The sequence below is a fragment of the Myotis yumanensis genome, unplaced genomic scaffold, assembly GCF_028538775.1.
Source record: "Myotis yumanensis isolate MYYU_CA2020_CCGP unplaced genomic scaffold, mMyoYum1.0.hap1 SCAF_13, whole genome shotgun sequence".
Lineage (NCBI taxonomy): Eukaryota > Metazoa > Chordata > Mammalia > Chiroptera > Vespertilionidae > Myotis > Myotis yumanensis.
Window position 1 is genome coordinate 21,117,334 of NW_027223764.1, and position 12,263 is coordinate 21,129,596.

The 12,263-nt window shown below is 38.7% G+C and overlaps 1 protein-coding gene and 1 non-coding gene across 3 annotated transcripts in view; one reads left to right on the forward strand and one right to left on the reverse strand.

Moving 5' to 3' along the window:
- Window positions 1–1,008: 1,008 nt before the first annotated feature.
- The window catches only part of ARHGAP19 (Rho GTPase activating protein 19), a 44,454-nt gene continuing 33,199 nt past the window's right edge, over window positions 1,009–12,263 (forward strand). For both annotated transcript variants that reach the window (XM_070432589.1, XM_070432590.1), the window contains exons 1-5: window positions 1,009–1,498; window positions 2,964–3,044; window positions 4,808–5,017; window positions 8,863–9,089; window positions 11,479–11,565. In XM_070432589.1, coding sequence (XP_070288690.1) covers window positions 1,222–1,498; window positions 2,964–3,044; window positions 4,808–5,017; window positions 8,863–9,089; window positions 11,479–11,565 — 882 coding nt within the window. In that variant the 5' untranslated portion in view covers window positions 1,009–1,221. The remainder of the gene's footprint in view (window positions 1,499–2,963; window positions 3,045–4,807; window positions 5,018–8,862; window positions 9,090–11,478; window positions 11,566–12,263) is intronic.
- On the reverse strand, window positions 6,992–7,098 carry LOC139022271 (U6 spliceosomal RNA). The gene has a single exon (XR_011473654.1). It is a non-coding gene; the product is annotated as a U6 spliceosomal RNA (small nuclear RNA).

Consider the following 12,263-nt stretch of genomic DNA (forward strand, 5'->3'; position numbering starts at 1 on the left):
AACCCACCACCTTTTGGTGTACGGGATGGCTCTCCAACCAACTTAGTCACACTGACCAGGACTTGCTCAGTATTACTCAGTGATAGAAGAGTGAAATTAGAAGCAAAATACTATTGACTTTTTCAAGTGCCTTAGAAGAATCTGTCTGAGGAAAGACTGGATTTAGATCATGAGTCAGAGGCATCCAGAATTGAAGGATTTTCAAATAAAGCCTATTTCTGGACCTGGACAAGGCTGAATTAACATCTATATTTTTACATACCTGTGCCGTACATTCTAGTGAAGCCTTTTTGGTTATGAGGAACAGAATTCAAGAGTGTTTGGCTCAATTAAAGGGAGTTGACTATAAGGAAATACCTACCTGTGTAGGGACCCAGGAACCAAAGAACCCTATAGGTAATTGTCTTCAAAGTGTCTATGACACTATTTAGATGTAGTTTTAAGTCTTCAATAGTATCATCATGCTTACTGTCACATAGTTCCTGTGACAGTAAACATGATTAACCTGAATGTAGCGGTTGGCAGCAATTGGTCACTGCATGGTAAATACCGTCTAGTAGTGACTGTGTTCCCAAGAAGGACTTAACTTGATGATTACCCATGGCTCTGTTAGGCGGAACAGCTGCAGGCCTGATGTTTTACAAGTATTTAACAGTAATCATTCAGGGTTTGACTGTTTTAATAAGGAAATGTAGTCTATGTGACTAGCAATTCTAATATGTTATTAGATTTGGGACGCTGTAAGGATCTGTATCTTCCTATGGTATATGCCTGAAATTAAGAGGCAAATTCAAGTCACACAATAGAGGCTATCTGGTCTCTTTTCTTTCTTTTTTAAAATTATTATTATTTTAAATATATTTTTATTGATTTCAGAGAGAGGAAGGGAGAGGGAGAGATAGAAGCATCAATGATGAGAGAGAATCATCGATCTGGCTGCCTCCTGCACACCCCATACTCATTGTCTCCTGGTTCATGGGTTGACGCTCAACCACTGAGCCACACGTCTTTTCTTTAAATTCCTAAGTATCTAGGTGTGTATGACTTAAACAGCAACAAGTTCAAATTGTCTTCTTTTGTACAGTGACCAGATTAAGGATAAGGTTTTTCAAAAGACCAATGTGTAGACTAACCCACAGAAAGAATGAATAACTGTGTGGTTGAGAGGGCATGAGAAACACATGAAAATGATCTAGGCCCACCCCACAATTCTTCTGTTTCATGTTTTTCAGTGATGCCATCTGCAATTTTGTTATCTGCAATGACTCTTCCCTTCGAGGTCAGCCCATTATCTTCAATCCTGACTTTTTTGTGGAAAAACTCCGTCATGAGAAACCTGAGGTGTTCACCGAGTTGGTGGTCAGCAATATCACAAGGCTCATTGATTTACCTGGAACTGAATTGGCTCAGCTGATGGGAGAAGTGGAACTTAAGTTGCCTGGTGGGGCTGGCCCAGCGACAGGATTCTTCCGGTCTCTAATGTCTCTCAAGCGAAAGGGTAGGAGATGTGTTTGGGAAGGGTGTACGCATCTTAGTTGCTTTTTGAGTTTCATTCTTGGCATCTGTATGTTCATTGAGGAGTTGCTAATACCATAAAGCAATTTTGGTTGTTTTTTTTCTTTCATTTTCGTAAGAAAAACAACAAAAATTATTTTAAAAGTCTAGATAAATTAAAGCCAAATATATGTCAGTCCCTGAGAGGTGACAATTAGTTTAGGTATTTATCAGGGACACCTTGATTTTCATTCCCTATTAATACTGTACTAAAATAATGTTTAAAATAAAACAAAGTTCATAGCTAGAGAGTACAGTAAAGACAGTTTGAGCATTTTTTTTATTGCAGTTGTTAGTTCCCAGATGTTTTAACAGCTGGAAGTGCACCTTAAAATGCACCAGGAAATGCAATCAAAACAGCTATCAATCAACTCTGCAAGTTTAACATTAGATTGTAGGTTTCTTGAATGGAATGCTTCAATGGAATGCTTTGAAAAGGCAAATAAAAATATCTATGACTCACCCCAAAACAGCCTTCCCAGAAAATAAATTACAGTGCTGCTTAAAAAAAAAAAAAAAAAATATATATATATATATATATGTTTTATTTATTTCAGAGAGGAAGGGAGAGGGGTAGAAAGAGATAGAAACATCAATGATGAGAAAGAATCATTGATTGGCTGCCTCCTGCACGCGCCCCACCGGGGATTGAGCCCATAACCGGGGCATGTGCCCCAACTGGGATTTGAACTTTGACGCTCAACCACTGAGTTACACCAGCTGGGCTACAGTGCTACTTTTGATAAGATATTAAAGAGGTACTATCTTATTTTATTAAATATAAGGAAATCATTAAGGTAGCAAAAAGTTTAAACATTATAATCTGACCCTGTATCTACTCTAGTGGATAGTGTGTCATGCTTTGACAATTATGGCTCTAAGTTCTATTATTTCTTTGTTTTTAAATTAAATATCAACATTTTAGGTATTGTTACTTTGTCTTCAAGAAACCTACAATCTAATGTTAAACTGGCAGAGTTGATTGAGAGTTGTTTTGATTGCATTTCCTGGTGCATTTTCAGGTGCACTTCCAGCTCTTAAAAGATTTTTTTCTTTTAAATATATATTTATTGATTTCAGAGAGGAAGGGAGAGGGAGAGAGAGATAGAAACATCAATGAGAATTGATTGGCTGCCTCCTGCACACCCCCTACTGGGGATCGAGCCCGCAACCCAGTCATGTGTCCTTGGTCAGAATCGAACCTGGGACACTTCATTCCACAGGCGGACGCTCTATCCACTGAGCCAAATTGGCAAGGGCCAGCTCTTAATATTTTTGTTATTGACCTTGTGAAAGCCTTTGCTGAACTGTGACATCAGATGCTTGAGTGGTTTTCAGTATGCTGATTTTTGTATTATTTGTGGAAAATATAGTCCTGTATTATTGTTTCTTTTCTTTTTTCTTTTTAGAAAAAGGAGTAATATTTGGATCCCCACTGACAGAGGAAGGCATTGCTCAGATATACCAGCTAATTGAATATCTACACAAAAGTAAGACTACTTAAAATTTTGTTGTTCTTTGTTAATGAAGAATTGTCTGCTTTCTATTGAGAGCTGACACCCTTGAGTTAGTAGGTGCCAATTAACCATCAACAAAGACACTAATCAGTGATAATTTCAGGTGGCATGTTTCTAAATATATTCTGTTTTAAATTTCACTTCATATTTTGATTTGTTTTTTGTTTTCAAATATGTATATAAATTAGCTTGTGTCAATCACATCTTCCCCTTGACTCAGACTTTTTTTCTGAAAAAATACATTGTCCCTAGAGAATCATAACATTTACTCAAGGGAGAATGACTTATCACCAAAGATACTTTTATCTTTAGAATTATATAATTAAAATACATTCTTTACTTAATTCCCATTTTCTTTTTTAGTAGTCATGCTGGTTATATCATTCCTCTAAGTGCTTGGCACAGCTGAGTGTATGTGAAGTGTGTGGCATTTTATGACCCTTTGATAAATTTAACGCAAACACTGTGCTAGGAGCTAGAGCAGAGGTTAGGCAGCCTAAGGGCTACATTCATGTTTTGTTTTTAGTTGGCAAAGGATTAAATTAAAAATACAATTAGTTATCAGTGTTTTAAAATGGGGAAAGTCTAGGTTTTCAATTTCCTGGGATGATAGGAAGGTCTAGCAGCCTTGGGCCCTGTTGCCACTTTTACACAATCGGCTAGAGCAGTGGTTCTCAACCTTCCTAATGCCACGACCCTTTAATGCAGTTCCTCATGTTGTGGTGACCCCCAACCATAAAATTATTTTTGTTGCTACTTCATAACTGTAATTTTGCTACTGTTATGAATTGTAATGTAAATATCTGATATGCAGGATGTATTTTCATTGTTACAAATTGAACATAATTAAAGCATAGTGATTAATCACAAAAACAATATGTAATTATATATGTGTTTTCCGATGGTCTTAGGCGACCCCTGTGAAAGGGTCATTTGACTCCCAAAGGGGTCGCGATCCACAGGTTGAAAACTGCTGGGCTAGAGCACAAGTAGGTGCTCTCCAGTTCGATATGGTTCCTGTTCATTCATTTACTGTTGTCTGCCTGGCCCTGTCTTCTCAATTAGGGAGTTATATGAAGATAAATATGTACCCAAGCTGAAAACTTGAACTCTCAGGCTTCTTCCAATCAAACCAAAACTATACGTCCCATCTTTTTTTATCGGTTGAGATTAGTGTAGATCTAGTTGGGGTGGAAGCATAATTTAGTTGGGATGATGCGAAGGTACCAGGAATCTTAGACTGAAAGGTGATCTGACAGGTTAGTGTTCCAATTCCAGAGGCAACACAGAGACTTTAGATTCATTTTGGGCTGGGAAACTGTTTATAGGAGCAATAAACCTCCACAGATGAACTCGGCCCCTTCAAACAAACTCTCAGATGGCAAAGGAAAGGGGCCTTCAGGGAGATTTGGCTTTTCTTCCAACTTGTTTTTTGAACTCATTTCTATTGTTTAGATTAAATTCAGTCTCCAGATGTGTCTCAAGATGTCGAATGACTCCTGAGTGGATCACCTCTTAGTCCAGGATATGTCCAGGTCTCAGGGATGCTCAGATTTGTCTCCACAGGGGTTAGTGGATTCTAAACTACTCTGGGGAAAAAAAGGCAAAAACCTTCTTCAAGATCTTCGTAAAGAGCCTTTCAAGTGTAAAGTAGTCTTTTAGATAACTTATTTTAACCATACTTTCTCTTTTTGTTTCCTTTTTGTATGTCCTCTATTTTCTTTCATACTATACAGACTTACGAGTGGAAGGTTTGTTTAGAATACCAGGGAATAGTGTCCGGCAGCAGATTTTAAGGGATGCTCTCAATAATGGAACTGATATTGATTTGGAATCAGGGGAGTTTCACTCAAATGACGTTGCCACCTTGCTGAAGATGTTTCTAGGAGAGTTACCTGAGCCCCTGCTGACACATAAACATTTCCATGCACACCTCAAAATTGCTGGTGAGTGTAAGCGGGGAGGAGATGTAAGTGTATTTCTTTCAATTTAGTAAAGTCCTTTGGAATTTCCTGTTGTTTGTAATCCACAGCAATACTTCTAAACCAGCGGTCGGCAAACCTCGGCTTGTGAGCCACATGCGGCTCTTTGGCCCCTTGAGTGTGGCTCTTCCACAAAATACCATGTGCGGGTGCGCACGTACAGTGCAATTGAAACTTCGTGGCCCATGCACAGAAGTTGGTTTTTGGCCTGGGCGAGTCTATTTTGAAGAAGTGGCATTAGAAGAAGTGGGGGTATGTTCGCTGAGGTCGACCCCCCAGATTGAGGACGTTTTTAGCAAAGGCCAGCTTAGGAGTACCCTAATTAAGTTGTACCTACCTGTATAGTTTAAGTTTTAAAAATTTGGCTCTCAAAAGAAATTTCAATCGTTGTACTGTTGATACTTGGCTCTGTTGACTAATGAGTTTGCCGACCACTGTTCTAAACAAACAAACAAACACACAAACAAAAAAAGAAAGACAGGAAGGGAGGGAAAAACAAAACAATAAAGCCCCCACTTTTGTTAATATTGGTTAAAACTTCATGGTATTTTTGGACTTCTGGGCACTCATAAGTTTTGGCCAGCTAAGTTTAATTTAATCAAGTGTGTGTGTGTGTGTGTGTGTGTGTGTGTGTGTGTTTTAATAAATTAGTTGCTTTGAACATAAAATCTGGGTTTAATTTTTTTTTATTCCTCAGGGATCCTAGCATAGTGCTTTGAATATTTCAGTTGCTCAATAAATGTATGCTTGCCCTGGCTGGTGTGGCTCAGTTGCTTGGGTGCCTTCTCATGCACCAAAGGGTTGGGTTTGATTCTGGTCAGGGCACATGCCTGGGTTATGGACTCAGTCCCAGGGGGTGTTTGGGAGGCAGCCGGTGGATGTTTCCCTTTCACATTGGTGCTTTTTCCCTCTCTCCCTCTTCCTTCCTCTTTCTGAAATCAATACAAACATCTTTAAAAAAACAAACAAAACCTTTAGAAATAAATAAATAAATAAACACATGCTTTTTATTTGATTAATTTACATTCCTGAGATGGTTATAGGTTTGGTACATTTGCCTTGGTTTGAGGCTTTAGCTAAGTAGTATTATGCCTCAATTGAGATCATCTCTACTCTTGGAAGTTTTTAAAAAATACTTCCCTAGGATTTTTTAAAAATTGAATTTATGGGGGTGACATTGGTTAATAAAATTATATAGGTTTCAGGTGTACAATTTTGTAATACATCATCTGTATATTATATTGTGTATTCATGACCCCAAGTAAATTTGTTTTTTAAAGATACTTTTATCTGCTGCCTAAATACTAGTTAATACATTCACATTGTTCATATTCAAACTGTTCAAAAGACTATACAGTGAAAAGACTCTCTTCCACCCTTGTTCCCCAGCACCTGGTTTTTCTTTCCAGAGGCAACCAATGCTATGATTGCTAATATATCCTTCCAGAGATATTTTATACACTTTAAAATACTTAGATTCCTTTTTTTATGTAATGGTGAGGTATTACATTCATGGTTATTTTTTTACTTACTATATCTTGGAGAATGTTCCATTTTCAGCTCATAAATAGTTTTCTCATTCTCCTTTATGCCTGAGTGGTAGGGAATTCATTCTTCAATTGCACATCTGTAATACTGCTATAATTTAATGCCCTAGAGCATTTTTCTTTTGCTTCTAATTTTTTTTAATCCTCACCTGATAATATATTTTTAATTAATTTTTAGAGAAAGAGAAAGAGAGAGAGAGAGAGAGAGAGAGAGAGAGAGAGAGAGAGAGAAACACTGATGTGATAGAGAAAAATTAGTTGCCTCTCATAGGCGTCCCAACCAGGGATTGAACGTTCCACCTAGGTCTGTGCCCTAGTTGGGAATTGAACCCACAACCTTTTGGTGAATGGGATGACACTCCAACTGAGCTACCTGGCCAGGGCTAATTTTTTTTTTTTTGAATGCTTCATGAATTTGTGTATTATCCTTCTGTAGGGGCCATGCTAATATTCTCTGTATCATTCCAATTTTAGTATATGTGCTGCCAAAGTGAGCACCCCTTGCTTCTAATTTTAAGAAAAATAAATAAAAGATTTCTTTTGAATAATTTTTACTACTTAAAAGAAAACTAAGTTTAAATTTATAAAATTGAATAAGATTAGATTTTTTTATTTTTTTACCTTTTAAAAATATTTTTATTGATTTCAGAGAGGAAGGGAGAGGGAGAGAGAGAGAAACTTCAATGATAAATAAGGGAGAATCACTGATTGGCTCCTCCCACCCCTCCACCCCTCACTCACAACCTGGCATGCACCTTGATCGGGAATCAAACGGTGACCTGGTTCATAGGTTGACACCCAACCACTGAGCCACACCGGTGGGGCAAAATTAGATTTTAAAAAAGATTTTTATTGATTTTTAGAGAGAGAAGAAGGAAGGAGAGAGAGAAACATCGATGTGAGAGCAAAACATTGATCTGCTGTCTCCTACATGACCCCCTACCCAGGATCAAGCCTGAAACCCGGGCATGTGCCCTGACCAGGAATCAAACCAGCAACCTTTCGGTGCAATGGGAGGATGCCCAACCAACTGAGCCATACTGGCCAGGGCAGATTAAATTTTTTTTAGCACTATCAGTAATAACCCAGATGATACAAATGAGAAAATATTACTAGAGTATTATATAACTTTACAATTACTTTGGAGAGAAAATTGATCTTTGAAAAAGATATGGAAAATATTCATAAGTTTTTTTTATAAGGGTAACATGAAGAATGCTTTTTCTGTTTGTTTTCCCATTGAGTTAACTTAGTACAGTATTTAAAATCCTCCCCTTCACCACCCCATGATTCACTGTTGGTTGAAATCATATTGAGGTGTGGCACAGTTGTTGCATTTGCTATGCCTTGCTCATAACTGGAAGGGATTTTTGTTTTCAACTTCATATTAACAGGGAATAGTTTCTAGAAATATTATCTTTGTTTCCTAAACCTGGAGTTATTGCAGTTCAACAGCTTAACCAACACATTGTAATCATTTTCAGGTCTATATGAATTATATGCAAATAGTTATCTGTGTCTTTTGAAATTCCCATTACCCAGGGTTTTTATTGATAACCTGTGTAGTCTCTTAGGGGAGAAACAATCATTCTGACTCCCTGAGGACTTGCCTGGATTATCCTGTTATCAGAGCATAATTCATTCTCATATTTCTTTTAGCAGTAAAATATCTGAGTGAGGAAAAGTGAAGGGGGTAGAATTATTAAAGGTATATGTGGACATATTTTTATTTCTCTTGGGTGTACACCTAAGAGTGGAATCACTGGGCCATATGGTAACTCTATGTTTAACTTTTTGAGGAACTACCTAACTATTTTCCAAAGTGGTTGTACCATTTTACATTCTCACCAGCAATGTAAGAAGGTTTAATTTTCTCAGCATTCTTGTTAACACTTGTTATTGTCAGTCCTTTTTATTATAGCCATACTAGTGGGTATAAAGTAGTATCTCATTATGGTTTTGATTTACATTTCCCTGATAGCTAATGATACCGAGTGCACAAATGCTTACTAGCCATTTATAAATCTTCTCTGGAGGAATATTTATTCAAGTCTTTTGCCCATTTTTGATTGGGTTTTTCTTTTTGATTATTCAGTTGTATTGACATTATTTTATTATATTTTGCTATAATCTCTGGTTATGCCTAATTCCTTTTTCTTCTTCTTTCTTCGATTAGAGTTGAGGGGAGGATAATAGTAGGAACATTTTTTTCCTCTTGCTTGTATTTCTTCCCTACTTGCAATCATCTCTTTTGTCCTCAAGATTTGATGCAGTTTGATGATAAAGGAAACAAGACCGATAGACCAGATAAGGAGCGGCAAATTGAAGCTCTCCAGTTGCTCTTCCTCATCCTCCCTCCACCCAATCGTAACTTGCTGAAGTTACTGCTCGATCTCCTGTACCAGACAGCAAAGAAACAAGACAAGAATAAGATGTCTGCCTATAACCTTGCCCTTATGTTTGCACCCCATGTCATGTGGCCAAAAAATGTGAGTGTCGAGGGGAAGAACAAAGGCTGCTCGGTATTCTTGGGCTGGGCCTTATTCTGTGACTGTACCTTAGTGAGGTTATCAAGGGTCCAAGGTCTAGCCTTCTGTTTAACAAGTTTAGGAGCTTGCTTTATTAGTTCATTTAAGAGTCATCAGACCTGCCCTGGCCGGTTTGGCTCAATGGATAGACTGGTGGCCCGAGGACTGAAGGGTCCCGGGTTCAATTCTGGTTGGGGGCATGTACCTTGGTGGCAAGGCTTAACCCAGCCATGGTTGGAGCCACGGGGGCAACCAATGGTTCTCTTTCTCTGTCTCTCCCCCTCCCTTCCACTCTTTCTAAAAATAAATGGAAAAATATCCTCGGATGAGGATTAATAACAACAAAAAAAGAGTCATCAGACCTGAGGGGGCCAATTTCTGTTAACCTCACTTATAAAGCAATCTCTGATAAATCTGAATGGCAACTTATTAGTGGGAACTCAATGGGATTATAGCTACTAAATAAACAAGAATACCCATTTTGGTGGGTCAATCTGAATTCCTTCTTAACGTGAAAGCCATCTTGGGAAACCAAATTGATTCCTGAAGATTACATGGTATAAATTTAGAATAGAGTTGTTTGATATCAACTAATCTTAGGATGTCACAAGCTTTTAGATAAGATGACACATAGAACAATCCTGTCTTATCCTAACTTTTCTATTTCCTGTAGAGATTCTCTCCTTGGATAAAGCCGAACGTGCTTCTTATTACTGAGAACATGGCTTTCTCAGTGACTTGCATGAGAAATAAATTATCAAAAGTCTTTTGAACTCATTCTTGACCTGGAAGTACATAGGTTCATATTCCTGTCCATTCATATAGATTTTACTGTATGATGGAATTGGGAGGCAGGATACCTGGGTTGGAAGCTATAAACCAGCTGTGACCTGTATCCCTTTTTAAAAAAATCCTCATCCAAGGATATTTTTCCTATTGATCTTTAGAGATTGGAAGGGAGGGAAGAGTGGAGAAAGAGAGAGAAAGATAGGGGGGAGGGGAAGAGAAACATTGATGTGAGAGAGACATAGCGACTAGTTGCCTCTGGTATGTGCCCTGACTGGGGGCCAGGGATCGATCCTGGAACTGAGGTATGTGCCCTTGACCGGGAATTGAACCTGAGACCCTGCAGTCTGCAGGCCAATGCTCTACCACTGACCAAACCCGACCAGGGCGTGGCCTATATTCTTTATGTTTTCTATGCTTAGGCTTCTCTTTTGTAAACTGGTCATAATAGTATCTTTCCTACTTATCTGACAAGGCAGATGGATATGGTGACTTATAAAATATTTTGGGGATATAAGAAATGGGAAAAGAAAGATTAAGGAGAGGTTATGTGGTACATTTTACCTAATAGGTAACTAGTGAAAAAAATAATATAAAGTTCCAGGCCTGGAAGGGCCTTTCCTCAGAGAAAGGTTGGTGGGGGGCGGGGATGAGGGTGGAAGGATGGTTGGGTGATGAGAAGAAAAGGACACACCAACATTTGTCCATATTAAGGATTTTAGAACCAGCTGAGACTGCGGAAAAGGAGTAATCTGTGCTTATAAAGAGATTTAAGAGGTCTTGCTAAAAGCAAAAATGAATAAAGATACATGTTGAAGATGAGGGCTTTGGGATAGTAGAGATGCTGAAGTGCTTAAAAGAGGCAGGAGAGCCTGGCCGGTGTGGCTCAGTGGTTGAGTGTTGACCCATTGTCCAGGAGATCACAGTTTGATTCCTGGTCAGGGCACATGCCCAGGTTTCAGGCTCGATCCCCAGTAGAGATTGTGTAGGAGGCAGCCGATCAATGATTCGATTCTCTCTCATCATTGACGTTTCTATTTCTCCCTTCCTCTCTCTGAAATCAATAAAAACATTAAAAAAAAAAAGCAGTAGAAACAAGAGAAGAGAATCCATGACAATTTGTATTTTTAAGAAACAGATGTCACGTTGGTATCAATTAGTAGTGACAGTTCTCTTTTGTCTCTGGAGAAGCTCCATTCTCTGAAGGGGCAATGGTGGTTGGTACAGATTCTGTTCTTCCTGACCCCTCTCCCAGACTAGATCTTCTCTAGCAACTCTGCTTGCATGTCTCATTCTCAAGCAGAATTAGGAAATAAAGATTGGTTCCCAAGGATTCCTTGGTCACTTCAGGGTCACATGGTTCTTCCTAGATTATGTCATTCCAGTGGAAATCTGCTGAACCAAAAAGCCTTTGCAGAATGAAACATTGTATTAGAGGCACCTTGGTTAGGGACAGAAACTATCATGTCTTTGAAAGAATAAGCTTGTTGGTAAGTAAGTGGAGTTATCTGCCTTCTATTTCCCAGTTTGTAATCCCCTTTTTTTGTTTCTTTTTCCTGAATAGGTCACTGCAAATGACCTTCAAGAGAACATCACGAAGTTAAACAGTGGGATGGCTTTTATGATTAAACACTCCCAGAAACTTTTTAAGGTAGGTGAGGGATGGGAGTAGGTGGTAAAAGACAAGGAGGATGGAGCAAGGTAGGATCCTTAGGAGGGCTGTTAAGGTGATGATAACCAGTTAAGAAAGTCCCTGGGACTGGAATGCAGATTATACAGTAGCAAAACCTGGAGGGAACAACCAAGTGGGGAGGATAGGGAGGTACCTGGAGGCTGAGCAGAGCTTTGCCCCCTCTGTAATTGGCTTTATTCCTCCGAGTCGTCCTTCCTTTTTCATGAAAAGCAGCATATGTTGGCCACTTAGTTTTATCCTCCCTGTTTCCTTCCAGTAGAATTTTGAGGGTCTGACAGCCTCCTTTCATTTTGTACTCTGTCCCTTTTAGTCTAACTAGCAGTGTTTCTGCCAACATCATTTTCTCAAGAACTTTGTAGGTCTTCTGTGGATTTCAGTGGGATTCACTCCATTAGACAGAAGCCAGGTCTATAAATCTTTTGAAGATAAACCCTTCTCTACTTGAGAAGGCTGAGGGACATGACCTTTAAGCTTCCTGGAAGGCCCTCTGGTTTGATTGAGAGGATCTGTGAGGCACATTTTTACTCTCTTGAAAGGGCTGTTTGTGTGACTGGATAGTCTGACCTTTTGATGTTTATAAGATTTTATAAATAAAGGTTGCAGTCACATCCTTGGCCTTTTTATGATATTGAATTTCTTTTGTCATCTGGAAAGGC